The sequence below is a fragment of the Lonchura striata genome, chromosome 14 (genome assembly GCF_050655825.1).
Source record: "Lonchura striata isolate lonStrDom1 chromosome 14, ASM5065582v1, whole genome shotgun sequence".
Taxonomy (NCBI): Eukaryota; Metazoa; Chordata; class Aves; order Passeriformes; family Estrildidae; genus Lonchura; species Lonchura striata.
This window is the reverse complement of record NC_140716.1, coordinates 14782400-14802210: the sequence shown is the minus strand read 5'-3', so window position 1 is coordinate 14802210 and position 19811 is coordinate 14782400. Positions and strand designations below refer to the sequence as shown.

General features: G+C 46.7%; 1 protein-coding gene across 8 annotated transcripts in view; it reads right to left on the bottom strand.

Annotated features, from left to right (window-relative positions):
* DNAAF8 (dynein axonemal assembly factor 8) overlaps window positions 1-19811 on the bottom strand; it is a 91155-nt gene that overhangs the window by 39022 nt on the left and 32322 nt on the right. For 7 of the 8 annotated variants that reach the window (XM_085592493.1, XM_085592494.1, XM_085592496.1 and 4 more), the window contains 5 exons: window positions 15916-16110; window positions 7463-7579; window positions 4818-4962; window positions 2446-2677; window positions 507-613 (listed from right to left, as the gene is read on the bottom strand). In XM_085592493.1, coding sequence (XP_085448619.1) covers window positions 507-613; window positions 2446-2677; window positions 4818-4962; window positions 7463-7579; window positions 15916-16110 — 796 coding nt within the window. The remainder of the gene's footprint in view (window positions 1-506; window positions 614-2445; window positions 2678-4817; window positions 4963-7462; window positions 7580-15915; window positions 16111-19811) is intronic. The other variant, XM_085592495.1, reaches the window with a different exon arrangement.

Sequence of the window (19811 nt, the reverse complement as noted above, 5' to 3'; positions counted from 1 at the left end):
TGATAACTCATTGATATTAATCCCATAAAATGCTCTCCTTTCTGACTGTGGTCAGTCCTGCCCTAAACGAAGCCTTAACCATTTAATTCCCCTGATTATAATATTCAGTCTTCAGCAGGAGAGGTAAATGATCTCTGATCAATAAACCAGCAGTTTAAGGACTCTTGTTAGGTCTTCATGTGACTGTGTCTTTGATGAACAGGCCTCTCTGTGCAGAGATTTCCTGTGAAGTGTTTTTTGTTTCTTTTTTCCCCTTCAATGACATCCAAGCAGCCCCCAGGACTCCAGCAGCTGCTCCCATGAGGGGGATGAGGTGGTGCCACTTCTCTGCTGCTTCATTTCAGGCAACAGTGTTTTAGAAGAAGTTCATTCCTGCCTCCAGAACTGGTCAAGTCACAGCCCTGAGCAATGCAGAGAGGCAGAATTGCCTTAGGTGGGCTGGAATAAAGTGATGTTATCAGTGAAGGAGAACTGTAAACCCTCCAATTTCATTTCCTAAGACTGACCTTTGGTAGTTGAGACAAGCATGGCTGGAGGTCGAGGCTGCATCAAGCCCTGGAGGTCAACTTTTTCTTCATCTGCTCCTGCCCCAGCTGGTGAAGGTCTCTGAGAGCTGCAGAAAAATGATAAATATTAAATGAAAAATATTAAAAGGTTCTGATTCAAACCTACTTTCTGTGACAAATCCAAGGCCACAGAAGCTTCTCTGGTAAAACTGCTTTACTGGAAAAGCCATTTCAATCCCTTGTCCGTGACATGAGCTGCATCAAGGTCTCTCTGACTGAACATCTTTTCATATTACTCCCCCTGAGGCTCTCTGTGTTCAATTAAAAGTAGCTAATGCAAAGTAGTCAGCTTGGCAAAGAAATCTGGGAATCAAGAAATATGTCAGGCTGCACTAGCAGAGCTTCTCCCACCCACAGACACATCATAGTTGCTATTCACTTTGGGTTCTTTAGGCTGAGTTTAACCAGTTTGAAGGGTTCGTGTTAGGCAACAAGCACAATCCAGTCTGGCAGGGATGTTCCTGCCAGCGAAACTTCCACAACATTCCTGCACATCCAAAAGGACCCAATCAGGGCAGGGTGAACAGAAGGTGTGGTTGAAAGCCAGGGACTGTCTGGGAACAGTTTTGGCTGGGACTGTGAGCTCAGGCTGCTCAGGCAAACCTGCCTCATCCCTTGCCACCACCACGGAGCTGGCTGGAACACATCCTGCTTGCTCACTCCCAGGAGCTTGTAGCATTTGCAAGTCTAATCTGAAAAGGGCAATCTGAGCTGCAGTTTGTATTCCTGTCTCCCAACAGACCAAATTACCAGCATTAGGAGAAAGACAAGTGCATTATTTAGGAGGTAGCACTGCTCTGGACTGAGTTATACCAGAGGAGCAGAATTCATCATCTTTGTAAGAGGCAAAAGACATCCCTGAGGAAAATAAACAAATAAAGAGAATGAAACTTGACCAAATTGAATTTTTTTGACATCTTAAACATAAAAATGGTGAGAGTCGCTGGTCATGGCTGAGAGCAGAGCTGAACTCTGATGCATAATCCTTCGCAGCAATCCACAGGTTAATTCCACATGGCTGAGCTTTGCCACTCACAGAAAGCACTGACAGCAGTGCAGAGGATGGATCTCACCTCCAGCCTGCTGCTTCTGACTGTGCCACCCTGCCCCCAGGATCAGACAGGATCCCTAAAAACCTCTTCAGAACCTGCAGGTCTGAGCTTTCTGCAGCTGAGTTTCTCATGCAGTTCAAGGTTTATAAGCCACCCTTCATTTTCACACACTTCTCTCATTATCCTCCAAAGAACCTTTTCCTACTGAATCTCTTTATCAGTTGATCTATAGGGCAAAGCCAGAGGTTTCCTAGGAGAGGGTCACTCACTGGCACACAGCCTTGCAGCTCTTCTCCAGCACCAGGTTTCCAAATCTTGCAGCAAGAATATAAATTAGAGGCCTGGATACCAGGGAACAGGGAATGGGAAGCAACTGCAACTGTTCCAGGCCTGACACATCTAGGAACTGAGAGAAAAGGAGCTGGAGCTGTGGCAGGGCAGGTTTAGGTTGGATATTAGGAAAAGGTTCTTCCCCCAGAGGGTGCTGGGCACTGCCCAGGCTCCCCAGGGAATGGGCACGGCCCTGAGGCTGCCAGAGCTCCAGGAGTGCTTAGACAATGATCTCAGGGATGCCCAGGGTGAGATTGTTGGAGTGTCTGTGCAGGACCAGGAGCTGCCCTGGATGATCCCTGTGAGACTCTTCCCATTCAGGATATTCCATGATTCTATGATCTGCTGCAGAAGAGAGAAGGATTTCTGCAGACTGCTCCCCCTGCACTCCCATGCTGCAGGACCCTTGGAAGGCTGACACAGATCTCTGAGTGCCTGCCTGCCTCCAGGGCTCACTGCCTGTGCAACAACAGCTCCAGACCATCCGGGGCCATCACCTGGAAGGTGGGGACAGGATTCCAGCAGCTCTCCCTCCAAACCAGAGGCACAGCTCCCTGTGCACCCGGCTGGGCAGGGGCAGGGACACGACAGGCTCCGCCTGGCTCCGGTCCCTGCCAGAGCCTCGGGTGATGTCCTGCAGGATGCCGTGGGCTTTGGGTCCTCTCACACCTAATGCCAGCACTGGGGACACCTTGCCAGGCTCTGAAGTGTAGGAGGAAGGCAGCTTTTCTGTGGAAACAAACACATGTGTGAGTAAAACATGGAACAACCCACCCCAAAGTCATTCACTCCACTCAGGAGCTCTTTTCAGATCTGTCAGAGCCTGACTTCAACAGAGGAACCACCTGGTTACCTGCCCTGGGAATCCATCACCTGGTTACCTGCCCTGGGAACCACCTGGTTACCTGCCCTGGGGGAGAGATGCTGGCAGCACCTGCATGTGTTTACCCAATAGCAAACCTGAGATTATTCAAGGCAGTCAGTTGAAGCAAGAGGAATTGGTTGCCTCATGTTTGCTGTGAAAAGTTATTACAGAGCAGGTGATGCACTGGAAGTGTCCCAGCCTGTGGCAGGGTTTGGAACTTGGTGGTCTTTGGGGTCTTTTAAGCCCAAACTGTGATTCTAAGTCAGCATTTCAAGTTCCTCTTGTTCATCACCACAAGCAAGGCTGGGGGATTGAAGTACAGGGGCCTGAGGAAAGGGATGGTTTTGAAGGGCATCACAAACTGGAAATCTGGGGACTTCTTTTTTACATTATTTCCTTCTGGCTTAAATACAGATTTGTACAATGCTGTAAGGTCCAAGCAAATATTTGATTTACCACCTTTAATTTTCTGCCAGGATTTGAACCCTGACTTCCCTTACTTCTTTCAACAACTCTTCCCTATGACTCTGGCAAACCTTTCTCCAGCACAATTGGGGCCCAGAAAGTAACCCCAGAAAAAGCAAATTTGTCTCCTTTCCAATTCTTACTGCAGATGTCAGAAAATGCAGCAAGGTGTGTGATTTTCTTTCCTTAGGTTTAAAAAAATATTCAAATGTAGCATTTCTTGCATAAGAATCAGGAGGCAGAACACAAATCTCCAGAGCAGGTAGATAATGGAGCAACTGGCTGTAAATATTTAAAATAATAATTTTAGAGTTATCAAGCTAAGGGTAAAAATCTAATTTACAAACTTGCACAGCAGTTCTCAGCTCAAATGAATTGTCTCTTCATAAGAAATGTTCTTAAATAATGGTGAATAGTACAGAGCATTGAAGCAGATCTGCTGTTTGTCAGCTCCTAATGACTGCAGGTTTTATGGTTTTCTTAATCATTTCTGGAGCCGTCCTCCATTTCTCCAGCCCTCACCAGAAATGTGTTCTGTGCACAGCACCCAGCCAGCTGCAACTGCAATCCCATTCCTAAGGCAGTTTGCTCCTACTGCTTTCAAATGCAAAAAGGGAGTGAGGAGACTGGGGAATTTTCTCTGCTTAAGCTGCTCTTCATTCCCCTTCTGCCAGAGGAGAAGGAAGCCTATTTCTCTGCCTCTCAGCCTGCCTGTGCCTTTCCCAAGAGAAATGGATTGTCTGTGGCACACCTGAACCTTCCAGAAAAACTTTGTGACTTAAAAAGAAGCACAAGCCACAAGCAATCTCTAAACTCTGAAGCTAGGAGCACACCTGTTGCTCTGGAGTTGTGCTGCAGCAGCAACCAATAATATTCCATAATGCTTTAAGGCAGGCTTCATCATCTCTGTTTCTAATGGGAGAAAATAGAGACTTGAGTGGTACATGCCAGTATTTGATACAAAGTCTGATGTTCAAGACTTTGTGATTTGAGAGCCTCAGATTGTGTTTATTTACCTTATCCTGCAGCCTCACACCTCAGATAGGATTCTGTGACATAATCTGGCATTTTGGTGATGGTTTATCAGCCAATGCAATTACAGGCCAGATAAATCAGTACTCCTGAAGCCCCATAGGCAATGAGATGGGGGAATTGTGGAAAAGGGAGGCTGGATTTTCTACAGCTAAAACCTTGGAACTAGCAGTGAGGAACTAAATGTTTATATTTAACTCACATGAGCCTGTCCCTGGTGGCTCAGGGCACTGAAATGTGTGAAAGCTCACTGCAAAGGAACAACAGCTAATGTCTGAGACCCAAAAATGTATGAAGAGTTAAAAATTCAGCTCATGGATATTCAACAGTGGGAACAGAAAGAAAGAAACAGTCAAAGCTATTCTCTAATTTCTTTTGGGAAAGATACAGGAACTGATAAAGCAGCCCTCATGCAAATCTGACTCTGATCACCCTTCACCTCAGTGCATTTATAGATCTGAGCCTTCCTCAGCACGATGGAAGCTGTGGAGGAGAAGCAGAGCCCACCTGAGCTGGAGAGCAGCAGGTCCTGGCTGGGGTAGAGCAGGCGGAGGCCGCAGACATCCAGCCCAGAGCCCAGCAGCAGCTGCAGAGTGTGATGGGTCTCCAGGGGGCTTCGGAAGAGAGCCTCAAACAGCAGCACCATGGCAACCTGGACAGCCAGAGAAAAACATGGAAAAATCATGGAAACGCTCCCAAGCCCAGCAGAACCTCAGAGCTGCAGCCCTGCTGCTTACCTGTAGTGCCCAGGATGGATCTGCACTGCCAGAGCAACAGAGAGGCTTGGGTTTGGTTTCTGTTTATGTGCAGTTTACACACAAGGCTCTTGGCTTTGGGCTAAATCACATCAATAATTATAATTTAATCTATTTCTGCTGATAAAGCTTTGTCTTTTGTCACATAAACCTACTAGTGAAAAACTGCAAGGCTTCTAGGGCAGAGCCCACAGTGCACCCCTTCTGCTGTTCACTTTGTGCAGCACCATTTGTCCATCTTTGGATAATTAAATAATAATAAACCAACTGGTTGTGTCTCTATACCTTTAACAGCACCAAAATCAACACTAAAAAAACATCAAAAGGCAATCACATCACTGGTACTGTCCCAGATTTACACTTCAGAGTCTTCTTAACCAGCCTAATCCATTTCAGCCCATCCTGGCATGAGGGAAGACTCACACCAATACATTCTGAATGTTTATACCCAAAAGGGAAGCAAATTATTATTATTTTCCCCATCAGAGAAACAAACTGTTTTATAAAGCAAGCACTTTACGACAGGGAGTTGTGTGGTCCTGTGGATAATAAATTGTCTAGCTGGGGATCAGACAAGGTGATTTTCTGGCCCCACATTTGGGCATGGTTCTCCTGGATGTTGAGCAGCTCAAGGATTTCCCCAGCTCAAGGTTTATGGCTGCAGCAAATGCCAAATGAATCCATCACTACTGGACACTTGAAATTAAATGCTACTGCCACATAAAGACATTATGAGGCTTTACCACCATGATAAATGAAAATAGAAATTTACTCAAATCATATAAAAGTGGTCTAATTAGGAATAAAAGCTCTATTTCTTTATGTTTGTCTAGCTGAAGCTCTCCTGCTATTAACCCAGTACTCACAGCAGCCAGTAAGGAGGAATTTTCCTGTAGCTGCTCTGAGTCCCTGGGGCTGCCTGGGCTTGGGCCAGCTGTGATAACGGAGCCATCCAGCACAGGGAAGCCTCAGGAAGGGCCAGTGTCCCCTTTCCTCAGGAGCCTGGCACTTGGCCTTGCTCTCCATTGCAGCTTGGTTGAGTTGTGCCTGGCCTGGTCTCACACATCACCAGTTCTGGCCACTGTCTGCACCCTGGGCTTTCTGCCTTGGCCTGGTCACTGGGGGCTCCCACCTGCAGGGCTGTGCCAGTTCTGGGGCTACCAACACAGGAGAGATGTTGGCCTGTTGGAGCAAGTCCAGAGGAACCCATGGAAATGCTCTGAGGGCTGGAGCCAGGCTGGGAGAGCTGGGGGTGCTCAGCTGGAGAGGAGAAGCTCCAGGGAGAGCTCAGAGCCCCTGCCAGGGCCTAAAGGGGCTCCAGGAGAGCTGGAGAGGGACTGGGGACAAGGGATGGAGGGACAGGACACAGGGAATGGCTCCCACTGCCAGAGGGCAGGGATGGATGGGATATTGGGAAGGAATTGTTCCCTGGGAGGGTGGGCAGGCCCTGGCACAGGGTGCCCAGAGCAGCTGTGGCTGCCCCTGGATCCCTGGCAGTGCCCAAAGCCAGGTTGGATGGGGCTTGGAGCAGCCTGGGACAGTGGGAGGTGTCCCTGGACTTTGCAAAGTTCCAGGGCAGACATCAGGGTGAGCTGCTGCCTCCTAAGAGTGCCTCATTGAGCCCTGCTTTGGAAATCAGCCTTGCTGCCAAACCAGCTATGAAAATGTGGCTGTTCCACCCTGGAAGTGTCCAAGAGCAGGCTGGACAGGGCTTGGAGCAGCCTGGGACAGTGGGAGGTGTCCCTGCCATGGCAGGGGTGGCACTGGTGGCTTTGAGGTCCCTCCAACCCAAAGCAGTCCGTGGCTCTGTGACCCTGGGCTGATCCCCATTACTGCTGCTGGCCCTGCTCTGCTCTTCTCAATAATAACTCATCTCACATGGTGAGATCCTGAACATTTTGTGCTGCACTCCTAACCAAGAGCTAATTGAAATCACTTTAAACTTCTCTTCTCCTGGGGTAGAATCAGTAGAAATGCTCCCTACTTGTTCATACTACACACAGTTACTCAAGATCAGGCAGTACCAGAACCTTCAGAAATTTCTTGGAATGTTTCCGAGCCCAAGTTTAATCAAAGTTGTGCTGTTTACTGACTTACAGTCAAGTGGTTTCAGGTTATCAAAATTTTGTCTACTCTTACAGATTTGCACCTGGTTGGTAGCAATTTCTCCAACCTACACATTTCAAAGTTTAATCTTCTGTTGCTCAGAGCAATCAGCACATCAATACTGATGACATAAAATACCCAGCTGATATATTTAGGTCTGAGTGAAAAATACTTCAAGATCAGTAGTTATATCAAAGCTCTAGATTGAAATATTCCAGGGCATTTAATTGTGTCACAGTGTCCCCCTGAGCCCCCAGGTGAGGAAGGAGGGGGGTGTTTGTTGTTCTTTACCTCAGTGTCTGTGTCTCTGCAAGCTTCCATGGCACTGCTGTCAGGGAAGTGTTTGTCATCACTCTCAACTGTCTGCCAGTAAAATCCCTTTGGCACTGCAAATGCCTTCTCCACAGCCTGAAATGCACAAAGGACAGCTCTCACTTCCACCTTATCTTGGTCCCTTAAAATAAAGCAGCAAAATCAGGATCTTATGGCCACAGAGCACACAAGGATGCAGCTGGTGGATTAAACTCAGCCCAGTGTTGTTAATTTATGTAATTTGCTTTCTTGCAATTATTCCAGTACTTCCATTTAAGTGACATCCCAAGAATATGAATCTGCAACTGCTTCCCAGGAGCCTGAGCATTCCCAGGGTCCAACCCAGTGACTCCCCAACATGCAGAGCACTCACAGACATCACCAGGAGCTGCATCATCAGCTGAGACCTCAATTCCCCACGACTGTGCTGAGCACTCAGCAGAAAAGGCCTTTGTGAAAGCAATGCTCTAATTAATCAATCAAATGGAAGGGCAGGGAAGGGATTGCATGAACTACATGCCTGTAGCCAAAATAGCACATTTCTCCTGTGCTCATGTCACCACAAGTGACACATATCTGTTAGTCTCATTGTGCCACATCCTCATGGACGGGCAAAATACTGGCATTTAGGCCACAGCTCCACACAAGCACAGCATTTCCCAGGCTCAGCACCTTATTTTGTTTCTCATCCATTTTCTGAGCAGCCAAGCAAGCAACTTGTACAAGTGCAAGGGTAAGGATGTGTCACTCAGGAAAGGAGAATGTGCTGTGACTGCACGCTCTGTAAGCAAGGCCACAGTCCAGGGACAAAGGCAACCCTTGAAAGTCACATTTGTCAGCTTCTGGTTTGAACATTCCAGAAATACAGATGCACTTAGGCAGAGTCCACAGTGGGCAGGAATCATTCCAAGGATGAAGAAAAAAAAATAGTCACTTTTAAAACACAGGTCCAGGTGTAGCTCAAAGAAGCTTCACTACTTTTAAAGGCTCTACTTTGATTTACAGCAGGTGTTAATTTTTCCTCGGCTTATGTGGACTGACCTTTACAAAAACAGAAAAAGAAATTAATTTTCAACATGGTCTCATCAGGACTTTTATGATGGAAAGAAAAGGGGCAAACCCAGCATGGAGAAGCAGGGTTAATGCAGCCACTCTGCATTATGAGCACCATATAATGCTGTTTAATTGTGTAATCACCTGAGAGATTTCGGGTGTGCTGCTTGGCAAATGATAGGCACTTCAGAGCATTCCACAAATGTTTCAAAGTAACAGCCAGAAAATGAAATTAATTTGAATAATAAAGCCCCTCTGACAACTGCCTTTCCACTTCAGTAAACTTTTGTGTTGTCTCCTTCCTGTATTTCCTGTGTTTCATAAGATATTTGCCTGAAATCAGAACTGGGGATTTCACTTTTCACCCTGTTTCAGTCAAATCAACTGCACCAAACCAAGGGCTTTGGCATCTCCCAGTGGATCTGTCCATTCTGTCCTGCAATCCATCAATCCCCAGCTTCCACTGCTGATATTACACTTGGTTGCTGTGGAAAATACCATCAGAGGAAAAGCAGATTTAAGGAAAGGGATCTTCCCCATTCCCAGTGCATGATGCCAGCTCCTACCTGCAACAGTGGCACAGTGCAATGAGCCCAGACAAGCCCTACAAAGTGAGAATGCAGCAAAATCCCAGTTTCCTATTTCTTCCAGCTGTTCCTTGAACAAACCTCCTGTTTGTGAATCTTCCAGAAGGAAAAGAAGGGACAAATGTGCTCAAATCACCACCAGCCTCTATTTCCATAGAAACCTTCAGGATAATCATCCAGCTCAGGACACAGGGAAAATCCAAGGAGAAAATACAAGGGGATTCTAGGGTGGAAATCCAGGCTGGAAAATCCAAGGGGAGCACCCTGGTGTAAGCTGTGGATCCATGAGGATCCCAGGATGCTGCTCCAAGGGCATAGCAAGGCTGTGGCCACACCTGGGAAGCAAGGCCTGTGGGAATTGTTCCTGTCATCTGTCACATCTGTTTTCCAACAGCCAGCCTCAATGGGAGCTCACAAACCAACAGAAAACAGAAAAGTCTTACTTCTCCCAGAAAATCCTTCTCCTTGTGAATTAGAAAATAGAGAGGTGGCTGCAGGATGAGCACCCTGCTTTGTCCAGCCTGGCTATAATGTCCCAGTGGAGAGCTCCTGACACAGCCTTCCTGTGCCATCAGCAGGAAAGAACAGGCAGAAAGTCACTTTCCCTGTGATGTAGGAGAGAATTTCATGGAGCCAGTTGTTCTAATACTGAGCTGAGTCCTTTTGGACACAAAAAGGGAGAGGGACCCTCTGGAGGCAGCTGCAGGAGCCTTCTCCTACTGAAAGAACTTGGACACTATTTCTGTCTATGATACTTTAGTGCTACTTTTAATGTTTCACAAGAGGGTGGGTGTGAGAATTTCACCTCAGGCCTGGTTCCTGTCACTCCTCCAACATCACAGCAGCTGTAAATCCTTTCCCAAGCCTGTGGAAGCTTCAGGTCTGAGTGCTGACCTGCTCCTGGTGGGAGGAGAGGAGATTCCCCAAGCCCTCAGAATGGTGAAGAAGCAGCCCAGCCTTTGATCCCTACCTGAGAACCCCTCTCCAGTGAGGCTATGAGCCCTGTACCAACATCCCATCTCCTGGGAAAAGCCTTCTCCCAGGGAGGAAGGCTCCCTGCACTCAGCCAGCAGCAGCTGCACAGCCCCAGGGATGCTCTGACTTCTGCTGTGACAGGTTTCAAAGCCCAGGCTCATGAACCATAACCATCCCCATGTGTGTCTCCAGGGCTCCTTACAGCACTGACATCCTCTCCATCCACACTGACATGATCAGGATGAGCAGGGAGGGAGGGCATATCCATAAACTCCTGGCTTTAGTCATTGCTTTTTGCCAATTTATCCTTGTTTGGTTTGGATGACAAATTCCAGCTTCTGTCACCTTAAGACACTGGAAAAGACCACTCTGTGCCACAGCTGGGATTGAACACACACCAGTTTTTCCAAAAGCATTTAAAAGAAACCCCAAGCTCCTGCTTTGTTTTAGATAATATTACCCAGATGAAGGCAGACAGTTCTGGGAAGGAAACTCACAGGAGAACAAAAACGTGCTGTAAAATTCTCAGCAGAATGAAGAATAAGCACATTTCAGAGGAGACTGGAGCTGCAGCAAAACCATGAATATTTAACTGTCACACAGAAATATGACCAAGCCCGTGATCACCTCTTTATGTTTACAGTATTTTCTGTTCCCATCTCTGACAACAAAGGAAGAGTTTTTGCTGTCAGCTGATCTGAGAGAGTCTTCTAAGTTGCAAGGAGTCTTCCAGGCTGTTCCCCGTCCCAGCAGGAAAACAGAAACTGCAGGAAGCATCCCCATGTACTCCACAATCTCATCTCACACACACAAGGCAAATATCTGCTCAGCCATTATCTCTGAGACAACACCAAACCCCTTGGAGAAGGATGCTGCACTTGCAGTCCCTGCAGAGCCAGGTGGGAGTTCTGTGCTGAGGTAACCTCTCCCTGCCAGCCCTGCTGAGCACATCAGGGGCAGCAGAGAAAGCACTTCTCACTTCTCTCACTCAGCAAGGCTCGTGTCTGATGGGATTCACCAAATCCTGCCCCTGAATGAGGCAGCACCACTCTCAAACTCTCTCCTCTCTCCACTGCCCTGTGCAGGAGCACAGTTTTCCTGGTAGAATCCAGATGAACACAATGCTGAGTGTGTTTTCTGCACATCTTCCCTCCCCACTGTGCATGTTCCCTTCAGATGGTTACAGAATTTAGTACAGGAAAGTGGAGGCACCACAGGAAGAGCCCAGGCAGCAAAAAGCCTGAGATAAAGAGGGCTCATCAAGGAAGACATGCAGTTCTGGTGACTATTTCAGGCAGTTTGAAATGGATCTCACATCCCCTTGTTCCCCTTCTGGACTGGGAAAGGGAGATCTTAAACCACAGAAGTCAGAATGAGAGAGTAGCTCCCAGCCTTTGTGCCCACCAGCACCAATGGCAAAGCACAGTAGCTCAAGAGCTCTTTAAAGCTGCTCTTTTCAGGAATAATGAATGATGGACACAATCTAAATGTGAGCTGTCAAATTTTAGGAAGAATGCAAACCTCTAATGTTTTATTCCTCTCCAAGCTGTGCCTTCATCTTTGTGCCAGCTTTGGTAGACATCAGTGTAGTCCTTCCTCCTTCTAAAGGTTAGGCATTTTTATTTACAAATGCCAGTGGCTGCTTGAACTCCTGGCTCCACGAAAATAAATGCCAGACTCCAGCAGGACTCAGCCAGGGCCAAGATGTCACCTTCTGTCTCCTGAAGATATGGATGGCCATGCAGCTATTCTGGGCTGCAGCTATGGATTATTTTCCATAAATATAAATAGATGAAGTCCCAGGACAAACATTTCTCCCCCAGACAAGCCTTATCCATGTGGAATCTCCAGCCAGATGTGCTCTCACCCCAGCTGCTGGTACAACGTGAGCTGGCTGCACAACACACTCAGGCTGCCAGCCAGGCAAGACCTGAGTCTTTTCACTAATTCAGATAAAGACAAACCACAGGCAAGATTTGAAAGCAAAGGGCAGAATGAATCTGTCCTTTTGAAGCTCCTGCTTTAGAGCTTCAGCCTGGATGTCCCAGAGCTGAGTGCTGGGCTCCATGGCTGGCACTGCCAATGCTGCAGGACTCATCCTGCCACATCTGCTTTGGGTGAGCCCATGTGGAGGAGCTGTCCTGGGTGTTTTATCCCTTCCTAATGCCCAGTTCAGCTGCACAACAATCGGATCTTTCAAGCTTTGAAGGAGGAAAGCACAGCCCTGAACTGAAGCTGGGAGCTCACAGCAATGTGGGGCTGAGGTCTGGCAGCTGAGCAAATTGTGCTGCTCTCCACGGGGCTCAGGCAGCATCTCCATCCCAAAACATGGCCCAGCTTGGGTGCTGCTTACACAGCATGAAATGAGAAAGAACACATGGGGCAATAACCCCAAATCAAACCATATCTGCCCCCAGCACAGGCACTAAACCACAGCAAAGCCCAGTTTCTGTAGTTTGGGATGTGTGAAAGGCAGAGCCCACACAGCCACAGGCCTGCAGAGTTGGGTGAAAGGCTGATGTGGCAATGAGAAGCAGTTCTCTGAGCATGCCTCCATCAGCACTGAAATTAAACGAAGTTACAGCAAAAGACAGTGGAAGTTGCTGAAGGCAACTCAGCTGGGCCAAGGCCACGGTGCTTGTCAATGAAATAATGTCACAGCACTCAGAGAGCTCAGTGTTCTCACTGAGCTCATCTGACACAGACTCACAGACCTGAAAGATCCTCTGCAAGTGCCTCCCACCCCCTCTTCAGAGGCTGCACACAGAGCTTTGGGAATCTCAGCTCTAAATCTGTGCCTCAAGTGCACAGAGCAACAAGTGCTGCATCTGGGGCTGCTTGCCACAGGGATTTCAAATTTCAGCAGCAATGTCAAGCTCTTCATGTAGCCAACATGGTTATTTCAGAATTTGAAATAAAGTATGCAATTTTCAAAGCTTCTGTGTGTGAGAGCTCCTATGGCAACACAGCTAACATCAACTCCAGCAGGGAAAGCCCAAAAATCTAAAATTCTACATGAAAGAACTGCTCTACTTTCTGCCAGCCCCCTGCCACACATCAGCCTTGCTGTTAGGTCAGTCTGTGCTGCTGGGCATTTTCAGCAGGCCTGGGTTACAATACTGGGGCAAATTCAGTTCCCTGGACCCAGTTCTGGGAATCTTATCTACAATTAACCAGAAAAAAGAATTAAAAATGCTTAAGCAAAAAGTAAGGAGAAAACTTTGTGTAGACCTGCCCTTAGTCACTGCTATTTGAAAAATCATCACAAATTTTGTGTCAGAGCAGGGAAGCTACTAAAGGAGCAGCGCAAGGGGAACTGATCATCAGGAGGTGCAACAAAGTGAATTTTCTGGAACTTAAAGTAAAAAAATCTCCTTCACCTTGACTTAGGGATGTCAGTGGACAGAGGAGGAGGGATGGAGGTTTCCCTTCTTCCTTAAAAGTTCCCTGGAAATGCAGATATGCCCTGACTTCTCTGTCCTGGTAGGTATCTGCACACTTTGGAAGTTCAAAGAGATGCTCTGGAAGGTGACCATCAAAGGCTGCACCTTTTGGGCAAATGTCCCAATGTCCAGAAAAACTGAGGGAAGGGAAAAGAATTCCAGCATGGACCAAACAGGCTGAGGAAAAGCAGGATCAACGCTTGCTCTGTGTGTGTTGTCTGTATCCCAAAGGGAAATGTTTGCATCCTGAGGCTTAGCAGCAGAAGTACTTTTATTTTATGCTAAAATGAAGAAATCCTCTTTCTGCTGACAGGGGACCTTGCAGTTAACAGCTTCCACAGGGATCCTGTCACTCCCAACCCAAGCTGGGCTTTAATGACTGCATTGTGAGCTGCTGCTCCTATCAGGAGTGAATTGCTTGCAGGTTAATAGGCTCATTGCACAGCACTCATAAAAATGCCTCCAAAAACCAGCACAAGCAAAGCAATCTGTTTGAGGTCCAGAACAGGCAGAAAATCCAGGAGACAAATTGACTGAAAACAAGACATTGGCTCATGCACTAACAGACAAAAAGCATAAAGGTTATTACAATTACTGCTGGCAATTGCTCCCCAGATCACACACAGAGATGCTCAGTACACAAGAGCTTCCCTCTCCCTCCATTTCCACCCTTTTTTTTTTCCACCATCCTGCCAGGATTTCTCTCTCAGATGCTGATCCACCTGGAGCAAAAGCAGGGATTCACTGCATGCTCTTCCAACACGTGGGCACAGTTTCTTTGGACTGCTTAGTTTTGTACACACTGCCTCAAAACAAATACAAATGTACAAAAAGCAAAGCATGGATCACTGGCCTTGTACCAAACCTTCAGACCAAAGAAGTTAAAAGAAGATGATACTGAGTTTTCCATGCAGCACTTTTTGGCTGTATTTTAATGACACTTGGGAACATTCTCAGTTGGTAGCACTTTGCAAAGCTCCAGGGCAGACATCAGGGTGAGCTGCTGCCTCCTGAGAGTACCTCATTGAGCTCTGCTTTGGAAATCAGCCTTGCTGTCAAACCAGCTATGAAAATGTGGCTGTTCCACCCTGGAAGTGTCCAAGAGCAGGCTGGATGGGGCTTGGAGCAGCCTGGGATAGTGGGAAGTGTCCCTGCCATGGCAGAGGTGGAACAGGATGGGCTTTAAGGTCCCTCCAACCCAAACCATGCTGTGATTCCATAACTCTGTGAAAAAGCCAAAACACACAGTGGTCTCAGGCCTGGGGGGCACAGAGCACTTGAACTTGGGAAGAGAAGTGGTTTTTAAATTGACATCATGTTTTCCATGGCATCAGGGCAAAGATCCACCCCCAGAAAGCGCCTGCTATCTTGCTGTTCAATTCCTAATGATTTATAATTCCTCTAATAAGGGATTTGCATAAAAGCCCTGGCTGTTTTAAATGATGCCTTATTTTATGCCTTAAAAGCATAGAGCAGATTTATCTTTTACGAGTACGTCAGACTCTTTATGGCTCTTGCTTCTGCTTGAAAGCCACAGTGACTGCAAATCAACAACACTAAGCCTCCTTTTCCTGCACACAAGTGGGATAAACCTTTAGGCAAATTGCTAAGTGCACTGCTAAACCCCTAAGCTTTCATGGCATTGATTCTCACAGAGTCATAGTAATCCCCAAATCTGGTTGAAATGACAGAAAAGTTCTCATGCTGTATCATTTTCAAAATTAAAACTTCATTGTGAACAAGAATTGCAGGCTTTGACATTCCCTGGAATTGTGTCTCAAGGGTTTTGTTCAACTAAAAATATTGGGAAAAGACCACAATTGTCCAAAGGCTGGTGCTGCTGTGGGAAAGAAATAAACAAAACATTCCCTCAAAAGGTATAGAAATCAGTTTGAAAACCTACTCTAAGTATTTACACCAAGGTAGGAAGGGCTGGTAAAGGCCTAAAAGCAACACTGAATGCCTTCAAGGAATAAATTCTCCCAATTAGTATAAGGAATTCTTGTAACATTTCATTCGATGGAATATTTGTTATGGAGCACTTGCTAATCTGACAGAAGTGAAAGGTTAATTATTATTCTGCTTCTAGACTGCAGTGAGTGCTCCTGCAGACATTTCCAGGCAGGCAAGAGATTGGAAGCACTTGATTTGAAGAGGTGCTGTGTCCTTGTAGCTCACACACTTCCTGAAAATCCACAGATATTAAAATCACAGAACTGAATCACAGAATATTCTAATTGTAGAGGCATTTGTTTTCAAATTTTGTTTAAATCCTTTGCTAAAGCAAATGAGACTATCTGTTAACACTGGAAAAACAACTTTTACTGGACCTGACCGAAAAATTACCAGAAGTCCAAGCATTTGTGTACAGTACCTGAGGGTCAGGATTAACAGCAGTGATGTTACTGAGCAGGACAGAGGGAATTGCAGGACAAAGTGGGCACAGCTGGCTTTGGAAGTGACTGGCCAGTTCATCTCTCCACCAGATAAGATCTGGAAGTCGTGTAGAGGTCAGAAAAGCAGAAATCTTCTGGTAAAAGCTGGATGTTCCCTGGAGATGTTCTGCAGTCTGCAAAGAGCCAGTGTTAAAAACCTTTGGTGATGGTTTCAGAAACTCTGTCTGTACCTTGCACCTGCAGCAGCTCCTCCTCTGTCCACCCATCCCAGACCCCAGCTCCACACAGCTGCCCTCAGATTCTCCAAACCAACCCCTGGTGTGACCCCCTGCACCTCCCAAACCACTTCACCCTTCATCCCATCTCATGCCATCCATCAGCTCACAAACCCTGCTCCAAAGCAGATCCCACCATACTCAGAATGGGAGAAAAAACCCAGAAACAGGACCATAAACCAGCGCAATACAATGAAACATTAACTTCCAAAGACTTTCTTAGGGATATAAATGAAAACAGTTGTTACTGCCCCATTCCTGGAAGTGTTCAATGCCAGGGTGCAGAGAGCACTGAGCAATCTGGTCTAGTGCAAGCTGTCCCTGCCCGTGGCAGAGGGTTGAAATTAGATGACCTTTAAGGTCCCTTCCAACCCAAACCATTCTGGTTTTTTTTTTTTTTTTTTTTAAGACTGAGGCTAATATTAATACTGATACATTAATATTGAATTCTGCACTGCTAAACAACAGTTTTCCATCATTTAACCTCCCCTCTAAGCCTCATTGTTCTTCAGGTTGATTCTTAATTAGCAGAACTTTCAGAGAATAAAACCAGTGACCTCAAGGAGACCTAATTAGAAATTAACAGACTCAACAACTGTGCAGAACATCTTCTCTCCACCAGTTACTCAAAGGGAAGTGAAGGAACTGTTGCAGCCTTATCTCAGATCTGGGGCAGTTGTGGGTGCCACAATATCAGAAGGATCCAAAGCTGTTGGAGAGTGCCCAAAGGAGGGACGTGGGCATGGGGAAGGGTCTGAGGAGCAGCTGAGGGCACCTGGATTGTTCAGCTGGAGAAGGAGACTGAGGGCAGAGCTCAGGGGGGGCTGCAGCTCCTCCTGAGGGGCAGCTCCAATCTCTGGGACAGGGACAGGGAATGGCTGGAGCTGTGCCAGGGCAGAATCAGGCTGGATTTTGGGAAAGGTTCTTCCCCCAGAGGTGCTGGGCACTGCCCAGGCTCCCCAGGGAACGGGCACAGCCCCAAGGCTGCCAGAGCTTCAGGAGGGTTTGGACAATGATCTCAGGGATGCCCAGGGTGGGATTGCTGGGGTGTCTGTGCAGGACCAGGAGCTGCCCTGGATAATCCCTGGGGGTCCCTCCCCACTCAGGATATTCCATCACTCTATGATTACTGCAGCTGAAAAGTGAAGCTCAAGGAGGAGAAGCCCAAATCAAAGGACAAAGACTGGGAGCTCCTCTGAGCCTCCAGAGAATGAAGTGATGTAGGGGCACAGAGAGGAGCCTCAGAGCTGCACACAGTGCCACTGGGATAACTGGGAATGCCTGGCAGATTCCTACACAGCAGAGGCTGTACAAATCTAATTCCCATTTACAAATCTAATTCCCATGTACAAATCTAATTCCCATCAGAATGGAACTGCAGCCTGTCTATCAGCACACGGGGATTACAGGAGCTGTTTTGGCATTTCTTCTGACAACAAGAAACCAAGACCAGGCAGGGATGTTGAAATCTGCCTCATTTCTAGCAGCTGTTTAGAGGAGGATAGAAATAAAATCACCTTAAACTACCCCCCAAAAAGTCTGATAAAAATTAGAGGAAACATAGCAGAACCACTGGATATAAGAATAGATGCCATCCCAGTTGAATAAGCAAAAGACTTCTTGATGTGCAAAGAACAGGAGCTTTTGCCTGGAGAAGCCACTATTATAATTCTATTTATAACTATTAGACCGTGGGGCAGAGAACCAGAACATGATAAATAATAAAAGATACACACATGACAGTGAAGTGGGCAGTAATTAAAAAATTTATGGCTCAGAGCCCCCTTCTGGGGCTGGAAATGGACTCTGGGCTCTACACATTAGTATTAAAATATCATTTGTCATCATGGTTAACATTTACAGATACTTGGTCTTTTTTGCATAATCCAAAAAAAAAGTAACTTAAGGTCTCCCTAAATTCTTATAGCAAACAGATGCAACAAAAGCACCTGGAAACCAAATCATATTTTAAAGGCAAGCCCTGAAAAGTGTCCTTTTGTGCCCACGGGAGACAACTGGAACGAGAACCAGTAAGTGCCCCAAGAGGATTTTGTTTTTCAATTCAGCCACTGAAAACTTGCACATTGACAGGACAGTGAGAGAGTGAGGGCTGCAGTGTGAAGAATAAAGTCCACATTTCTCTCCACAGCAGCTGAAGCTGCCCAAGGGCAGGATCAGGGAGAGACTTGCTGTCATTTTCTTTGTCTCTGCTGGGGCTGACATCCCAACTTTTGTTGTTCCTCCCAGCTCTGATCTCTGCAGCAGCTCTACAAATGCCTCAGGAAAAGATTGACACAAGTCAGTGCTACCACAAAGAGCCTCTAATGAGGGACAGGAAACCTAAGTCCTGCTTGGAAGAGCTGCCCCAACCCCTGAAATGTCACTGCTGTGCAACGGAGCTGAGCTCAGAAGCTTTTCATGATCAGGATGGGCAGCCCTGGCACAGGGTGCCCAGAGCAGCTGTGGCTGCCCCTGGATCCCTGGAAGTGTCCAAAGCCAGGCTGGACAGGGCTTGGAGCAGCCTAGGACAGCTGGATTAGGCTAGTTCACAATGTGAACTGGCAGCTTCCAAATTAATACATTTTTTGAAAGACTTTTACCATGAATGCATTCCCACAAGAGTAACTAATACTTTACAACAAGGACAAGACTTGCTAATTATAGACAAGACAGTAATAGAATTCTTAGACTTTCAGTTTTTCCAACTATCATCTCAGCAAATTGTAATGAAGAGCTGATTATTTTAGCTCTTACTTACAACGCTCCAATGGTAATTCAACCAAAACCAACAATAGCTATTACATTACCAGTGAATATAAATAAGCAAGTTGTATACTGAGAGATGCCTTTTAAGAGTTTTAGCCCAGTGCCTAACGTCCTTTAGATAAAATGTACTTTAAGAATTCTCTACAAATTCATTTCTCACATTAGGTGTCCCAGCTTCTTGCAGGGATTTGGACTGGATGGCCTTGAATGGCCCCTTCATATCCAAACCATTCTGTGATTCCATGAGAGAGACTGGAGAAACTGCAGTTTGTTCCACCAGGTTGTGATTTAACCCTTCCCAGCTCCAACCAAATACTCAGGGCAGCCTGAGCCCACAGCTCCAGAAGTTCATTCAGTTCTCTAACCCCGAGGAAATATTTTGAGCATAATCAGTGCTCAGTAATTTTGGTGTTTTGGCCAAAACCTCAGGTGGAATCAGCAGAGAGCAGGTCAGGCTCTGCTCCTCCATTCACTTTGCTCTCCAGAGGAAACACCTTGAATTCATTTGCCTTGGGCAGGAGCCAGCACCAAGTCCTTGTCCAGTCCAGCAGAGCCTGGTCTCACCAGCCTCTGCCCAGGGCTGCTCAATCACTAGTGGAAAAGCTGCTCATTGTTTTGGGCTGGGCTTTTTTGGTAGTGTTTTAATCATGACTTTTGGTGCCAGCCTCCGTTATTTATTTTCAGGAGCAGTGGAGCCACAGCTGTGAAACTCCAGGTTTTGTGATACAACATGGAAAATCCAATCTTTGCTGCTCCAGGCAGCAGCTGCAAGTGAAGGGGATGCTGAAGTCTGTCTTAAAAACATGTTCACACATCCTGATCCATTTAGGCTC